This window comes from Typopeltis vanoorti, chromosome 8 (genome assembly GCF_054136105.1).
Source record: "Typopeltis vanoorti isolate ZY-2024b chromosome 8, IOZ_Tvanoo_1.0, whole genome shotgun sequence".
NCBI lineage: Eukaryota > Metazoa > Arthropoda > Arachnida > Uropygi > Thelyphonidae > Typopeltis > Typopeltis vanoorti.
Window position 1 is genome coordinate 12,411,714 of NC_143556.1, and position 19,117 is coordinate 12,430,830.

General features: G+C 35.0%; 1 protein-coding gene across 1 annotated transcript in view; it reads right to left on the minus strand.

Annotated features, from left to right (window-relative positions):
• LOC150103738 (rab9 effector protein with kelch motifs-like) overlaps nucleotides 1-19,117 on the minus strand; it is a 75,113-nt gene that overhangs the window by 40,496 nt on the left and 15,500 nt on the right. Inside the window, exon 2 of the mRNA XM_090396517.1 lies at nucleotides 15,179-15,288. Within this exon, the coding sequence (XP_090252643.1) occupies nucleotides 15,179-15,288 (110 nt within the window). The remainder of the gene's footprint in view (nucleotides 1-15,178; nucleotides 15,289-19,117) is intronic.

Consider the following 19,117-nt stretch of genomic DNA (forward strand, 5'->3'; position numbering starts at 1 on the left):
GTGTTATATAATAATCAAATTTTATATTAAAAACAGCAGCAGAAAATGAGAAATAATCATACTGAAATATGATTTTTAATTATAACTGAGCAATAATTGCATAAACTGGAAGTGGATTTATATAACTTTTTAGGGAGGATAGAAAGAATGGGAAAGTGGGAGTTTTGCTGATGATAGTAGAAGAATTACAACCAACATGAAATTATGCACTCCATATACAAGTCACCTTACATCTTAAGGTGTGTGAGAGAGAGAGAGAGATGTGGTTACTTCAAAGGACAATCCCCCTGATACATTATATCAGGAGGATTGTTGGAATTTCGAATTTGGAAATCTCTGCAGAATTTTGAATTTGGAAATCTTGCACATTTATTTCATCATCATGAAATAAATGCAAGATAGTGCACCTGAGGCCATCTGTAGAGGGCAAGTAATTATTATGAAGGAGACATGGACCCTGGAGACACTGATCGGAAGGAGGAAAGGTAATGGAATTTATACAATAAGACAATTACCTGAAACCTTAAGATGGGAATTGGAATCTGAGAGCACTAGATTTGGTTGCATCAGAGAATTTGTCTGCAAAACAAATTATTGCTTTCATTTGGAGAGAATCATCAGTCTTGGGCTGGGAAGATGTCAAACATGGAATTTTCAGATCAGAAGGGATATATGTGGCTAGTCTATGGAATCTAATCAATTTTTGAAATTTACACAATGAAGATTTATGAGTTATAAAAATTGATAATGTATGGATGGACAGAAAACAGAAGAATAGAAACAATTTATTACAGATGTTTTATAGAATTCATGCAGCAGAAATTTTTCAAAAGATGACAAGAGAGATGAGAATAAGCAATTAATACTGCAAATTGTGTAGGAGCATGATTAGCAAAGACATGATGCTGTTTTTTTTTTGTTTTTTGTTTTTTTGTTTTTTTTTTATAGAGTAACAAACAAGTGGAATAGGTTATCTGAGACAGCCATGAGTGCTCTGACAATGAATAAGTTTGAGAAGTATGATAGATATTGCATTAATGCATAATGGTTAGTGGGTCTCCAGCAGTCTTCGGACTCCAAAGAGATGCTTATACAGTCAACTCTCACTTTAGCAAACAGCAGTTAGCAAACTACTGAAAAGTCCTAACAAAATCCTGAAAAATACAATGCTATGCTAAACAGCTGCTACAGTATACTATCCACTATAACAAACTGTTCCTTAGTCTGAGTTTGGCATAGTGAGAGCTTCCTATTAAGTAATATTACTTACTTTACTACATAATAATGTTATTTGACCATTTAAAAGTAGGACATACATATAAAATTGTATAAATTTTTTTTGTTAGACAGAAGTAATAATTTTTTGTTTTGTGTTTTGTTCAAGAATATTACTTTTATTCAACACAGCCTTTATATAGTAACTGCATGCTTCTTGCAAATCTTGAACTAATCTATAAATTGTGAAGGCTGCACTTTTTTTTTTAGATGTATATCACAAAGTGCATAGCACTTATTAGTTTTGTTCACTTATCCTTATGGATATAAATAACTCCACTTAGGTTGGGCAGATTTCAATGAAATTTGGAATGTTTACTGAAATTTGTCATCTCAAAATTATAAAATTAACAATTCTGCTATGGATATAGAACATAACTACAAAATACGATATTTTCTATTTATCAAAATCTGCTATATCAATTTTAGTTTAAATCTAAATTTAAAAATAATACAAAATCATGTTACAAATAACAATAAATAAAACTGTCTACAGTTCATTTTCAGTGATTGCAAATAAACATTAATAGAAAAAGTATTTTGCAATAGCATTCTTGTATATTAACAAGAATGCTGTTTCAAAAACAATATTCTTGTATCGTGACACCAATCATTATCATAACAGCTAGCTGTTTTGGCTTTAAGACAGAGTGGCAATTCACAAATGGTAGACTATGTGAGTAGTATACCAAAGAGTTTTTCCACATTTCTTTCCTGAACATAATAGCCCAAACATTACCAAAAATACTGGTACATGACTTTTCTTAAAGGATAAGCAAATTCGAATTTGCATTTTCATTATTACTCAACTCTGAATTCATAAGATACTTGTATAAGTTACATGTAAACTTTATTTGCTTACACTTGGATAAGGGATGAAATCAAGAATATAATTTCTTGGCATCTTTAATTTATAGTATAACCAAGTGAAAAAAACTTTCTTCGTCAGATTCAGTTTATTTCATCTGATATTTCCTTTCCTTATTATTTCACAAGTCTGACTGGACAAGTGAATATAGCATCTATGCTTTCCGATTTACAGGCTGTAAGTTCAAATCTACTATGGTATGAATGTTCATCATCAAATTCCTGATATGTACCCTCGGGAGTGTACAGGATATTAAGACTGGAAGTATTAATTTCATTTGAAATTAAATGAGTTTAGGCATTAAGTTTGCCTGACTATTCTGTATCTTGAGATACATGGCCTTTAAGAATGAAGTGTGGGTCAAGATTGTGTTTAGGAACCACTGACCTAAATGTTTCAACAATAGTTTCAAAACTCACTATGCATGAAAATAAGAAAAATGAACAGTTTCCTTAAAATCATGCACAAAACACTATGGGTTCATTCCAACATGTCCTGTTGAGAGTTTTACTTCATCTGATATTTCCTTACTCTGATGCACTAACAATTTAAAAATTATATAATTATCAAAATAAATAAATAAAATAAAATAATTTACATAAAATCTGATCAGTATCTCCTTAAATAAACCTTTGCCTATGTTTACATCAGTTCTAGTTTGAAATGAAGGTATTAAATATATAAATAAAAAACTACGCATGCTCTTTGGCTATATATTTTATCATTCTGTAAAAGTAAATAAAATAAAATAAAAAAGCTTTAATAAATAACTGTCATTCAAGTCACAAAAGAAACAAATTTCAAACTTGTTCCTATGATTCCAAGCATAAAAAATATGGCTATTAATAATCATATTCTGTAATGTATTAAAAAAAAAGTTAATTATGAAATATCATCATCATCATGCGTATCAAGGATTTAGGCCTAGCATGGCCTGTTCCAGCCTTAGAAGTCATCGTTGAATCGTTTAAGGGGGAAGGGCCCTGCAACCCCTAGAGAGCACGTCCCTTGGGTGGCGGATAGGGGAGCCCACCATGTGTGTGTGTGCATATGGTGGGGTGGTCCAAATATACTAAATAAGGACTTGTGGAGCAACAGGGCCATAAGGGGCAATCATCTTGATTGTAAGGGAAGTGGCACTCCCATGAACCCCTAGCTGGATCTATCCTCTTCTTCTACTTTGAGGAAGACCCACTTACTTTAATCTTTCCTATAAGGCCTTATCACCCAATTCTTATTTTATGACCCTTATGCTATTAGAGTACTCGAGGGCCATGGGGTTTTTCATTTCTGACCTTACAACTATGCCCTCTCTATAAACCTTACTATAATTTTTCTAGAATCTACTCTTTCCCCTCCAGTATACCCTATTCCTCCTATGGGTTTAAATTCAGAAGAAGGCTAGTTCAGAAGCCTTAAGGTAGCAGCCCTACCACTGAACTATTCCATCATCAGGGTAGTCCCCTGACATGGAGAACATAATTCTACTTGTAAGCTGACAGAAAAAGATTACGAAATATATGAATATACATTATGAAATATATATCTTAACATTAAAATGCATAGATAATCAAAATATAACAATCCATGTTTGTAAGTCTCATTGCATATAAGAAATGCACACACTGGATAAGTAAAATGCAATCACAGAACATTTACATAGAAAAACATAGCTAACTAGCCATTCCATCCATTTGAAGCTATATAAATGCTTGTGAACTGATTATTTAGACTTACATGCTGGTTTGAACTTAAGGTTTAACAAAATAAATATGGCATGTGTTTATTTATTTAACACAAATAAATAAACACATGCTTAATCAATCTTTAGACTTGTGGACAGACTTATGTGTTCGTCGAACATGTTGTTTATTATTTTAACGGTATATTAGAACACAGAAACTAAGTAAATAATTAATTTATTAACTTATTGCTGATATTTCGCTGGTGTTATAACCAGCATCTTTAGAGCACAAAAACACTGTTTGTCACAATACGCGAGACTATAACAACATGGTGTACATAAACAAAATTGTAGCAGCAACACAAAGACTAGAGTCCTGATTTTGGCGCCCTCTATCTGAAAAAAAACCCTCTAGTCTTTCCATCTTTCCATCTTTGTGTTGCTGCTACGATTTTGTTTATGTACACCATGTTGTTATAGTCTCGCGTATTGTGACAAACAGTGTTTTTGTGTTCTGAAGATGCTGGTTATAACACCAGCGAAATATCAGCAATAAGTTAATAAATTAATTATTTACTTAGTTTCTGTGTTCTAATATACCGTTAAAATAATAAACAACAATCTTTAGACTGTTTGAATATGTCAGATAAATCAGCCTGTAAAGAATTTCTAAAAATAAAGGAGAAACACATTAAGAAATATAACAACCTGTATAGATCTTTTTTTCTCAGCTGCATAGTCAGCCATTTTTCAAGTTGTAGTAAACCTTTCATCAATAAAGGTTTGATGAAACGGTTGTATCCATAGACTCAGCTACAACTTTGCAGTAGTGACACATTAAGTTCCATCTTTAGACTTTATGCTGCATAACAGAACATATTGAAAAGAAGTACAGTACATTTAAGAAAGTTTTAAAGCAAATAAAAGTTAAGCAATTAGATATGAACTGTAGACTAAAATACACAAGCATGACTGAATAAAAAAATGGGAGTTTGAGAACAGGAACCAAACCTTGGAGATTCAGTGGCCAGCCCTGAAGAAACTCAGTGTTTTCTTCAGGGCTTGAATCAATCACTTTCAGCCAGAGAGGCATGTGGTAAAGATGTCTGCAAGGATAGAAAAATCAGAACTCCATGGTGGACACAGGAAGTTAAAGAGGCAATGAAAGAAAAGAGGAAAGCATATCAAAAGTTCCTGGTAAATAAGTCAGCTTGTGCTCTTAGAGAATACAGAGACAAATGTAAGAAAGATAAACACTGTGTAAAACTAGCTAAACAAAAGAGGACTTTGGTAAGAACATAGAAAATAAATATCAAGAAGGTGGCAAGATATTCTGGGGGTTGTTGAAGAAGCTCAGAAATGGAGGAAAGAGTGCTGTAAAAGGAGTTAGAGATGATAAATGTGACATGAAAACTGGAGAAAAAGATATCCTTGAAGTATGGAGTAATTACTTCGAAAAATTGCTAAATGAAACAAGCAGTTATAACTGACCAGGCATGCAGTCAAGAATATATATCCATACTTGAAGTAGAAAAAGCCATCAAAAGCCTGATATGTGGAAAGGCAGCAGGAGTAGATGATATTCGACCAGAAATGCTCAAGTGTAAAGGTATAAAAGTCTTGCAGTAGCTGCACTGCATAGATCAGAAAGCCTTGACAGAGGGACAAATTCTAGATGATTCGAGCAGAGCTCTCATAGTATCCATATATAAAAAGGGGAATAAAACTGAATTTGAGAATTAGAGATATTTCTCTACTGGTGTCCCTGGTAAGATATATGCAAGTATACTTGAGAAATGGGTTGAGAAGAATTGTGGAAGAGAAGCCTGATGAAGAACAAGCTGGATTCAGGCCAAATAGAGACTGTCAGGATCAAATTTTCACTTTACAACAGATAGTTGAGAAATCATGGGAATATAACAAAGATCTGTATTTAAGTTTTGTCGATCTGGAAAAGGCATATGACAAAGTGCCAAGAGAGAAGATATTCAATATGCTACAGTTATATGGTATCAATGGGGCATTATATCAAGCAATACTTAGTCTTTATTTGAGTTGCAAGTCAGCAGTTAGAATTGAAGTACAGGAAGATGTTTTAATGTTAAATCTGGTGTCAGACAAGGATGTACATTATCCCCTCTGTTATTAATTATTTATATGGATCACATTATGAAGTAAAATGGTATTAAACCTGATATCAAAATTGGAGATGTCAATGTCAGCTCTTTGCATTATGCAGATGATGTTATACTTTTAAATAAATCCACTAGAAGTCTGCAAGATTCCCTGACTAAATTGAATAACTGTTGTAAGACATTATATGAAGGTCAGCCATAACAAGACAAAGGCAATGAAAATATCAACTGTATTTTGAATGGAGAACCTATAGAACAAGTAAAATATTTCAGCTACTTAGGCATGATTTTTAGTGAAGATGGTAAATTAAATATGGAAATAGACAATAGAATCAACAAAGCTGGTATGGTAGGAAGTCAATTGAATAAATTCATATGGAATAAGAAAGAAATTAGTCAAAACACTAAATTAGCAGTATTCAAGTCAATTTTAACTTATGGATCTGAGAGCTGGGTCAGAAGTAAAACACCTGACCAAAGACTAGAGACCACAGATATGAGAGTCCTGAAAAAGAATAGGGGCGTGAACAGATGGCATCAATGGCAATATTAAAAACAAGGATATTAGGAAAGAACTTGACATTTTCAGCATCCAGGAATGTGTTAGCATAGCTAATCTCAGGTAGTATGGTCACTTAAGCAGATTGGAATAGGAGATTAGCAAAACAAGTGTTCTCTGCCAGGTTGGCAGGAAAAAGACCTAGAGGAAGACCAAGATATAGATGGATTGATACAGTAAAAAGTGCCTTAGAAGATAGAAATATAAGATCTGATAATGTTGGAGTCTTGACTGGTAACAGACTGATTTGGTGGAAAATTATAGATAGGAAGTTAGTAATGATGTAGTTTTTCATGTAGTACTATCATATCCTGTACACCCCTTGAGGGTGTATATCAGGAATTTGATGATGATTCACAACTTGCCTCCTTGCCAACAATATTCGGCTTGACATAGCTAATATCCTCTCTTAATCTTTGTTGCCTAGAAGAAATCTCTCTAACAGTGAATTCCTCTCTCTCCCTAATTATGTAAAGACAGCAGGATAATAATTGCTAGAGGCAATAAATCTACAATGATCATCATTGTTAACAAAAATAATCAGAAATGTGTTACTCAGAGACTGCATTACTTATAAACCACTGGATTATGATAGCAACAATTCTCATAAGAAACATTCAAAAGGCTTCTTTAAAATGTCACATTTTGGACTCCTGAAATAAAAAGCACTCAAACAATTTAGTCTCTCCCACCCAAGGATATAATTGAGTTGAAAGTTTTTCAACTTTCAACTCCAGTTACTTCATGTATGTATAAGCTTTGTTTGCTCACACTTGGATAAAGGATTAAACCAAGAATATAATTTCTTGGCATTTTTAATTTATAATATAACCTGAAAACTAATTTCAACATCTATCCTTGATGTCTCAGTAATAGACAAAATATGGGATTGATTAAACATGTTTTTAATTATTTATTTTTATTATTATTATTATTATTAAACAAGACCTCATGGAGTCAAAGACTCATCTAGGAGGTCCTTTTATCTCACACACATCTCATCATACCGGGTCTTAAACACATTCAAACTCCTTGCAGAGACCACACTCTCAGGCAAGGCATTCCAATCATTCACAACTCTGCACGAAAAAAACCTGCCTCTCACTCCCCTACTCACACCCTCTTTATACAGTTTCCAGGGATGACCTCTGGTTCTCCCCTGATCTCCCACTATTCGCTGTAGAACTTCTCCACCATTGATCCTATAGCAACCCCTTACCAACTTGTAGGTCTCTATCATATCTCCCCTCTTCCTTCTCTCCACTAGTCTCTGCAAATTACATCTTTTCAATCTTTCCTCATACTCGACATTCCAGAGGTCAGAAACTACCTTAGTCAGTCGCCTTTGGATCCTTTCCAACATCTCTTCATCCTTCTGAAAACCAGGTGACCAAATCTGGGCACAATAGTCCATGTGTGGCCTAATCAAAGCCTTATACAATGGAACAAGAATCTCCCTACTTCTACAAGTCAGTGTCCTCCTCATCATTCCCAGAAGTCTTTGTGTTGTCTTCACAATTTTGGCGATGTGACCCCTAAATTTTAGATCCTTATCCACTATCACTCCCAGATCTCTTATTTCCTCTACTTCCAACAATATATTTTCACCAAGCATAAATTCTGCATCCCATCTTTGTTTTCCAAATTTTAAAACCTTACATTTTGCAACATTGAACTCACATCCCCATTTGCTTGCCCAATCACTTAATTTATTCAAGTCTTCTTGCAAGGCCACAACATCTTCACTACTCTTTATGGTTCGTCCCAACTTTGCATCATCTGCAAACAACTGAATATCTCCATCCAAATCTTCGCCAATATCATTAATATACAAGTTAAATAGTAATGGCCCTAAAACAGATCCCTGAGGCACTCCACTAGTGACTTTCCTTTTCCTAGATATCGCACCCCCATACACAACTTGTTGATACCTATCAGATAGCCAGTCTCCAATCCAATGCACTAATCTAATATCCAACCCCATCTGCTCTAGTTTGACTGTCAACTTATCATGAGACACTCTATCAAAAGCTTTTGCAAAATCCAAGTATATTACTGTGTATCCTTCTCCTCTGTCCAAGGAAGCAGTCACTTTATTGTAATAAGTAAGTAGATTACTAAACGACCTCCCTTTAGCAAATCCATGCTGTCCATCAAAGATTATACCATTGTTGTCAACCCAACTCTGGATCCTAGTTCTCACAAGCTTCTCCAACAACTTAACCACAACACCTGACACACAGATAGGCCTATAGTTTGATGCTTGAGTTCGATCACCTCCTTTATGAAGTGGCACAATCTTGCCCTCCTTCCACTCTTTAGGGACTTGACCAAGTGCAAGACTTGTATTAAAAAAATATGTCAAGGCAGGTGTCAACTCTCTGGCACATTCCTTCAGAATACGCGGTGATATATTATCAAGTCCCACAGCCTTATTTACATCTAGTTTACTCAACTCCCCAAACACCTCTTGCTCACTTACAGTCAGTCTCTCCTCCCCATTATCAACTGCTCTTAATCTCTCCATGAAGTCACATTCACAAGATTGAAAGATCTTTATGAACTGCTCATTAAGTATCTCCACCACACATTCTGCAACAGCTGTCTTTATACCATTTCCTCCAATCAATGTCATCCTTCCATAATCATTCTTTCTTTTGCTGGCTACATATCGAAAGAACTCCCTAGGATTCTTTTTAGCTTCATTAGCTAACTGCTGTTCATACCTCTCTTTAGCTACTCTCACCAACCAAGTCACTCTCCTTGCCTGGTCTTTGTAGAACTCATGAAATTGGTTACTTCCACTTCTCTTATGCTGCCTCCACAATGCCCTTTTTCTCTGTATTGCATGCTTAATCTCTTTATTCATCCATCTCACACCTAACTTATTTAACCTTCTCACCCGTGGTATACATTTAGACATTGCATCCACTAAATATTTTTTGAAAATCCCCCAAGCTGCATTGATCTCTTTTCCAGCTAACTCCTCATTCCATGCTACACCTGCAAGCTCCTGAGCTCTTCATAATCACCCCCCTTGTAGTTCCACATATACCCTTTTTTCACAGGGGTCCTTGCACTGCTGGCAACCACCCAAGTAATCACCTCATGGTCACTTTCGCCAATTGGTGGATGATTTGATACCTCATTGACAATTACATCCTCCGATGAGATGACCAAATCCAAGACCCCTAATCCTCTTGTGCCCTCCGTCACATACTGTCCGAGGCAGCTATCCCCCAAAAACTCAAGAAACCCATTTTCCATACTTCCAGTTGCTATCTCCTCATTCCAGTCTATATCGCCACAACCAAAATCACCCACAACGATCACCCTTTTCTTATTTGCTTGGCTTATTTGACTATACATTTCACTATCACCACCATCCACATTACCAGGTCTATAACAACATCCCACCAAGTATTTGATTCTATTCACCTCTATCTCACACCATACTGCCTCAAAACCACTGGCCCCATTTCCCCCTTGCATCTCTACCTTGTATGGACATAACTCTTTCTCTATCATCAATAGCACTCCCCCTCCCTTTTTACCCCTTCTATCCTCACGAAACACATCATACCTTTCCATCTCTATTCCTGTCAGGATGTCATCCTCATCTAACCATGTCTCACTTATTCCGACAATCTCTGGGTGCACAGACGCAATTAGTGCAACCATTTCATCCACCTTGTTTCTTATACTTCTAGCATTGGTATACAAACACAACAACTCATTTCTGGATCTACAGCTAGTTCCACTGATACCACTCACTCGATGTGATCTCTCCATGCTGGACTGGGGCCATTTCCCTTTCTGCTTCTTCATTTTAGAACCCTTTGCAATTCCATCTGTTTCCTTTTGATCCCTGATCATCCCATTACTTTCCTGCCTACACATTCTCTCACCTCCTCTTGGAGCATCCACCTTTCTCACGCTGTGTATCCCTGTCCACCCTGAGCCTCCCCGTTTCCCTGCTCCTCTTGCACACCCATTCTCTCATTATCTATACTCATACCACTCACTTCCACATTCATTTCCACTCCTTCAATCTCTCCTGCTCTTCCACATCACTCCGCTCTCGATCTGATTCATTCTCTCTATTCACTTCTCTACCTTCCAGCAGCAGTCTCTCCAAGCGACTCACACCATAACCACTCAAATGCAGTCCATCGCTCCCATACAGCTCACTTCGTCCCTCAAACTCATTCCACACATTAACAAACTGTACTCCCATCTCCTCACACATTTCAGCCAGAATATCATTCATAATCCTTGCTCTCCGCCTCATTTCACCACAATCATACCTAGGCAACACACTGACCACCCTTCCTGTCACACTATTCTCCTTTATCTTTCCAAGCAGTCTCCTGACATTCATTTTGACATGCTCTTTGTTCTCTCTCAAATCATTTGTACCAATTAATACAATTAACTCTTTTGCTCGTTCCCGCCTCATGTTCAATGCCTCAATCACTCTACTCATTTTACCACCTGGAAAACATACCTTGTGCATTTTATCCTCTAGCACACCTTTAATAATGGAGTCGCCATACAACGCCACTCGCTCATCTTTTGTTAACTCTTTCATGCCATCATGATTTATTTTAATAGTTTTGACTTGCATTCTCTTAATTTCATTCTGCATCCATTTCATTTCTTGCTTCATCCAATCCAATTCACCTTCTGAACCTCGCGACACATTCACTCTATCATTAAATCTTTCTAACTTTCTAACTCTCGACCCTCTCTTCTCACTTTCCCTCTCATTCATCCTTCTTTGTTTCCGTACTTTCGGTCCAACTTTCACTGTCATTCTTCTCACTTTCACTCTCACATATCTTTCTTTGTTTCCGTACTTTCAGACTAACATGCGTCCAACTTTCGCTATCATTCTTCTCACTTTTACTGTCATTCATCTTTCTTTGGTTCAGTACTTTCGTTCCAACATGCGTCCAACTTTCGCCATCAGTCATTCTTTTTTCGCTATCATTCATTCTTTCGATTTTTTTTACTTGTGATTTCTGCACCACGCCATTTCTACTTTCATTCGTTCTCTCAATTTCGTTTCTTTCCGCCTCACTTTCGTCCCTTTTAACATCCGTTACGGTTGTCAAATCGCTCTTTTTCTTTTTTCCTGATTTTTTAACATTTTTTCGCCTGTCTTTCCCGCCATCCTCTTTCAAACGTGCACTCACGACACAATCGGTACTAGCACTTTCTGTCATCAACTTCATATTCGCATTCATCAATTCCTCGTTCAGGTCACATTTCGCACACACCCTTCTTCCATCCGCACTAAACATCCACAAATCATTTATGTAATCGAAGGAATACATATAACAGACCTCACACTTAACGAACCTACTGAAATCCAAATTAAAATCATGGAATGACAATGCCGCCGCCATTTTTTTTCTCTGCAGGTTACTAGGTCTAATATTAACGTTTTCGTATTTAGTTTAAGCAAGAAAAAAAAAAAACCCACACTAATAATATCGGTAGCGTACAACGTTTACAGCCGCTCTTACTTAAACAATTACGCATATATACTTAATTATTCCTAGTAAAACTTATCTGAATCAGGAGCTCTTCAAAGCATGTTCGTAGCGCTTGACCCACTAGTACTGCATTTATTCCATTAACCATTAAAATGATATTTGTGAATGCATTTAAACAGCTAATAGTTTGTCTGGCACAAGACAACCATTCTACTTACAAAAGCCTGGAGTGGATTGAAAAATTATGGTGATCTCCAGCAATATTTTATTCATTTCTTTCATACTGCTAATTGCAGGAAATTATTTCTGCACAGTTTTCAAAGGCTCAAGTTAAACAATTATATTCAAGATTTATGAAAAAATTATGGAAGAGCATTTATTGAAATAAATTATTTCAACTTTTTTGATTTTCTTGTAAAATTCCAATATGTGAATATACGCTTATTTTCATGCTTGCTGTTCATGATATATTGTTCTGTTCTTATGAACAAATTAATATATAGTAATATGTCAAAAGAACTTCGACATGAAAATTTTTTTTAAAAGAAATATCCATTCAGTAATATCTATTACTTAATCACTGTAAACATGGTGAAAATATGATTTTTTTTTTTTTTATGTTGGATCCATACACGAGAAGTTGGCTAATCAACCAATGGTACATTAGTTGCATATATGAGTAGTGGGTTGAGAAAGGAGAAACTTGTTTACATTTGATTTAAAAGCCTCTATATTGTATTCCTTGGGAAATACAATAAGGGAAGACTGCTCCACAGTACAGCAGTAGCAGGGATGAAAGAGGAGGAAAAGAAACTTGTTTTGTGGGTTTCAAGTATACTGTGAAAGAAAGAATGTTGGGTGGCAGCTGTAAGTGGTCCAATGGGCTTAGTACTGAGTGGGGAAATTATTGATACTATTTCAGACGAACATTTGTCATGGAAATATTTATAGAATACACAAATTGCAGGGACCAAACATCTGTGTCAAAGTGAGGGGAGTGAGTTGATGGGTCATTTATCAATCTAATTGCTCTCCTCTGTATTGAGTCAAGCATTTTGAGGGAGCTTTTATAGCTGGGTGGATTTGTGATTTGTATAATGTTAACAGCCGTTTAGAGATGAAGTAATGTCTTGAGCAAAAGAGAAATCCTAGTTTTTTTGGAAGCTGAGGATGCAATGGTTGTTATGTGTTTATGCCAGGAGAGGCCTGATGTCAATGTGATTCCAAGAAACAAAATCTCTATTGTCTAAATTAGACAAAAAAAAAGTCTCCTGGGCCTGATGGCATTCCTCCAATTGTCCTGAAGGTCTGTGCACCAGAACTGACTCCTATCCTATGCCACCTGTACATACGCTCTTATTCCACTAGTATCTAGACCAAAGCCTGAAAATTGGCCTACAACCCATTCCTAAGAAGGGCAACAAATCACTGTTATCTAACTACTGCCCTATCACACTCACCTCAGTCCTAACTGAAGTAATGGAGAAAACCAATTTCCAACTCCTACACTACCTTGAAAGCACCCAGCTAATAAATGACCCCAGGATGGATTCCCATCACTGCTGATCAACAGGAGATCTACTTACATATATCACCCATCTCTGGACAAATGCCATGATGAAGTTTGGTGAATTTCAAGTGGTTTCACTTGATATCCCCAAAGCTTTTGACTGGGGTCATTTATTAGCTGGGTGCCTTCAAGGTATTGTAGGAGTTGGAAATTGGAAAGGCTTACTAAGCAAACTCCCATCATTTGATCTGTCCCAGGACTTCTAGTTAGATTGCCAGCTTTCAGTCTGGATGCACACTATGTGTAATGGTGGATGGTTCCTTCTCTTCTCACCTCCAACTAATGCTGGGGTTTCACAAAGTTCTGTTCTCTCACCAGTCCTCTTCCTTCTGTATATCGATAACCTACTTCAGTTGACCTCCAACCCAATACACAGTTTTGCAGATGACAGGATATTGCACTCCTCCCATTCATTTGACAAACCTTACTCTACATAACTCACTTCAACCTACTCAACCACCAGTGCTCTCAATTCTAATATCCAAGTCATTCTCCAATGGGGTCAGATAACCTCGTGAACTAAGGACATATACAGAATGATTCAAAATTTATATTCATTTTGAAGTATTTCACACTTACATCTATCCACTCTTCACTTCCCATGCACAAGAATTGTCAACTCTAAATAGTTACTATCAGTAGTATTTTAAACTTGCTGGTAAACCTAATTATCTTAAATAAGATTCCCTGAAAACAGCAAGTTTTCTTTAAGAACTGCCCAATTACACTTCAGCTAAGTGCAATAAGCAAAATTAGTAAAACTTGATACTGACTAGGCTGGCACAAACATGCAATAAATAATTCTAACCATTTCCCATATCTGTCGATCACCATTTTTCTTATTTTATCCTTTCATTAACAACAACTAACTATATAATAAAAGGACCAGAAACATAAAAATATATATTGTCTATGTTTAGTCTAATATTCGTATCTAAAATTAGAGCTACTCTACTTAATACAAGGAACTATGTATTTTTTGTTTTTGATAAAAACTCAGCGAAGCAGAGTGCATATTAATCTGGTTATGTGTTTTCCTGAGCATGAAGGATTATCACATCTTGTAATACAGACAACTAATGACATACTTCTTCACATTATTTCAAATCTGTTACAAACTAACATCTACGTTTTGATGAAAATGAAAACACAGCATGGTTAGTAACAACTCAGGCTGTGCAGCCAGTGTCTGTAAATTGAATGTGGTTGGTAGGGAGTTAAAACTTAAGTACCAGTTTTACAATATGACATTTTTAAAAATGTGTACAATTATGTAAATTTTTTATCATGCTAACTTTGATTTAGTATTATACTTCTATCACAGATGTCATTTATTTTTTAAACTGATGATTAAAAATGGCATAAAAAGGTAAGATACAAAAAAAATTTATTATTAATACAAAATCCACTTTTTTTAAAATTGAAAATCCTAACTTCATACAGAATTATTATAAAAAATAATAATTCTGTATGAAGCAAGATTTATTATAAAAAATGAATCATATTTTAAAAGATTCAGATATGTAATTCAATTAGCACTAAAAAATCCATTAAGATTGCAGAAATATAAATTAGGAATTTATTACCTGTCTGCTATAGGTATATCTTCCCCAGATCCACCTCCAAATACAATTAAAGAATTTCCAATAACTGCAGAACAGTGATGAGTTCTTGGACTTGGCACATGTCCATGAACCTAGCAAAAGAGAACAATAAAAAGGTTCATAGTTCCCTATTAAGCAAGTTTAACTTTTACCAGCAACAATCATGATTTCATCATGTTAAAAAACATATTTCAAAAGAATATATTTTGTTTAGTGAAAATGACTTCATATAGAGCTGTTCTAACACATCCAACCCTAAAAGCTAACAAATTTCTTAAATGTTAATAATTTAAAAAACTTTATTTTATTTTATTATTTTTTTTTTTTTGAAAGAAATATTGATATGGAGACATACATGAATGCAAATAAATTGTTTTGTAGAATATTTTAAATTGCTTATGTATTTTTGTATAGAACTTAAATAGTCAAAAATCAGTATAATAATGAAGAAAAACCTTACAGTACAGAGTACAAAAGGTAGTAAGTATATGAACCAATAAATATTAAATTATTGAGATAAATATGACAGTGGATAGAATATTTTCAGTAGTTTATCATAATTGTTAAAGGCACAAAAGATAGTTGATGAGGTTGCCATGAAGTCCTATAAAGTAACAAGGTATTAGATGAGATTTTACTGATTTGAGAGTAAGGGAAAGCAACTTACTTTATTTAATTAACATTCAGATGAGATTAAATAAAATCCACGTGAGTTTATAGTGTATTGGCAAGTATGTACTACAAGAGTTTCTAAGCATTGCTATTTGCTCTCACTTTCTTGAATAATTACCCTCTCAATTTCCAAAATGTATTTAGATTATATGGGCTGCAACAATGTTGCAGTAGTAGGATTTTTTTGTTGATACTGCAATCACCATAAACTTCATATAAATGAAATTTAACAATATGAATAGGATACAGTGAAGCTGGATTACATACAGGTTGACAGTGAAGTTATTTTTTTGTTAGTTATTATTTTGACTTTGTTTTTTCAATAATTTGCAAACTTTCTTTTGAGAGTTAGTGGACTCACGATCTATAATTTGGTATATACATTGGTTTTGCAAAAGTATGTGCATTTTGCTTTCATATTCAGCTAAATTCATCACCACAGTTGCATTACCTTTGTCTGCTTTAGTTATAACAATATGGTGATTATTGTATAGTTCTTTTAAAGCACTGATTTCCTTTGGTGGGATATTGTTTTTGGGAGGATTAAGATGTTAGCCATATCCAAACGAATGTTATTGGCTGTTGCTGGAGTCAGGTTGTATATTCCTCGTTCAACGAAAGCATTATTTTGGCTTTTGGAACTTTCAGCAAAATTATGTCCTTGACTTAATGCATTAACAGCTTCATCTGTTATCAATACTGTGAAAATAAATAGCATATACTGTGAACATATAAGCCTTTCCACATGCTCCAGTTGTTTGCTGATGAGGCAAAGTTGAGGAGAATTATAAGTTGCACTGCTCATATTAATTCCATTCAAGAAGATTTGAATAGACTTAGACAAAGGAGTAGGATTATAGTTTTAATATCAATAAGTGTAAAGTGTTGCATTTTGGAGTGCAAAAATATAAGGCTATATATGTCTATGATAAAGATTTGGGAGTGTTGGTTGACAGCAGACTGAAGTTTAGAGGACATGTAACTGTTGCAAAGACTGCACATTGTAGTGCTACTATGATAAGTATTCTAACATGTAGAGATAAGGAAGTGGTTGTGCCACTGTATACAGCACTGATCAGACCACGCTTGGACTACCGTGCTCAAATTTGGTCATCTGGTCTTCAGTGTGATGTGGAAACATTGGAGAGGTCCAGAGACAAGTAATTAAGACAATATCAGGACTTTTGAATGCTAGCCATGGAGAGAGGTTGAAGAAATTTGGATTGCAGGGTTTTTTTGGATAGGAGGAAAAGAGGTGATATGATAGACATTTAAGTTAGTGAGAGGACGTTATCAGAGAGTAGGTGAGATGGGGGGAAAACCAGAGACCTTCACTGGAAGTTATGTAAGAGTGTGGTGAAGAGGGATGTGAGGAGTAGATTTTTTACATGGAGAATTGTCAGTGAATGGAACACATTACCAGAACGTGTTGTTAATGCAATGAGTGTTAAGGATTTTAAGATTCGGTATGATAAATACGTTGTTAGTTGAATGAACCTCCCATGACCAAATCTGAGCACAGTAGTTCAAGTGTGGTCTGATCAGTGCTTTATACAGTAGCACCACCACTTCCTTATCCCTACATATCAGAATACTTATCATAGCAGCACTACAATGTGCAGCCTTTGCAACATGTCCTCTAAACTTCAGTCTGCTGTCAACCAACACTCCCAAATCTCGATTCTCATCCACTTCCTCCAGTATGGCACAATCAATATAGTACAGAGCCTTATATTTCTGCATTCCAAAATGCAACACTTTGCACATTGATATTAAAACTACAATCCTACTCCTTTGTCCAAGTCTATTCAAATTTTCTTGAATGGAATTAATATCAGCAGTGCAACTTATAATTCTCCCCAACTTTGCATCATCAACAAACAACTAAAGCATGTGAAAAGGCTGAAGTGTTCACAGTACATGCTATTTATTTTCATGGTATTGATAACAACAGATGAAGCTGTTAATGCATTAAGTCAAGGACATAATTTTGCCAAAAGTCAAAACAATGGCTTCCTTTGAACGAGGAATATACAACCTCCCTCCAGCAACAGCCAAAAACATTCGTTTGGACATGGCTAATATCCTAATCCTCCCAAACACAACATCCCATAAAAGGAAATCGGTGCTTTAAAAGAACTATACAGTAATCACCATATTGTTATAACTAAAGCAGACAAAGGTAATGCAACTGCTGTAATGAATTTAGCTGAATATGAAAGCAAAATGCACTTAATTTTGCAAAAAAAAGTATGTGCATTTTGTATATATCAAATTATAGATCGTGAGTCCACTAACTCTCAGAAGAATAAAGTTTGCAAATTATTGAAAAAAAAGTCACTTCCTGGCAAACAGTTAACAAACTCAAGCCTTTTTCATGTTAAAACACCCAGAATATATGGAGCACCTAAAATTCACAAACAAGGTACATCCCCTACACAGGAGTCAGGAACCTTTTTTGAACCAAAGAGCCATTCCACCAAAAAAATTAATTAAAACAAATTTTGGGAGCAGCAACTTCAATTCGATTTTTCCTGGTGATCAAAGTTGCAGTTAGTTCAAACTTAGATAAATTTTTTAATTCAGTACTTCCAGATATCAAATACCATTTTTATGTTTACATATAATTTTTTTTATATGTTCAATAAATAAAACAACATCAAGTTTGATTAAGTTTTTAATCACAAAACATGTTTAAGTAAGTATAATATTGCAAAAAAAGTCAGAATTTGTATTGCAAAAAGAATTAGTCTAAACAAAAATACAATATTATGTATTTTAATAGATATTTGATTGTTTTAATTTAAAATCACTGAGACTTTTGATTTTGCATCTTCTCAGCCTTAAATCTGGATTGTATGTCGTGCACTTTAATAGTAATTCAGCTTTCAAACTTTCATAAGTCAATTTTTCCTATACTTATTTTTAATATAATTCATTGAAGAGAGAAATTGTTCACAATTGTACATTGAACTGAAAAGCGTCAAAACCCCAAAAGCAAGTCACCTGGCATTTTGTATCCATTCGGGATTACTGAGAAGTCATTAAATCTTTATGTTACCTACCTAGTTCCTCCAAAAATGTGTTATAAAGGCTGCGATTCAATGCCCGAAATTGATCATTGGCATAACAACAACATCCGCCACTCTTTCTATTTGTGGTAATAATCCCAAAGAATTTGCTACTAAAGCTTCTTGATGCAAAATGCAATGAAATGAATAACTCCATGTGGAATGTGAGTGGAGAATA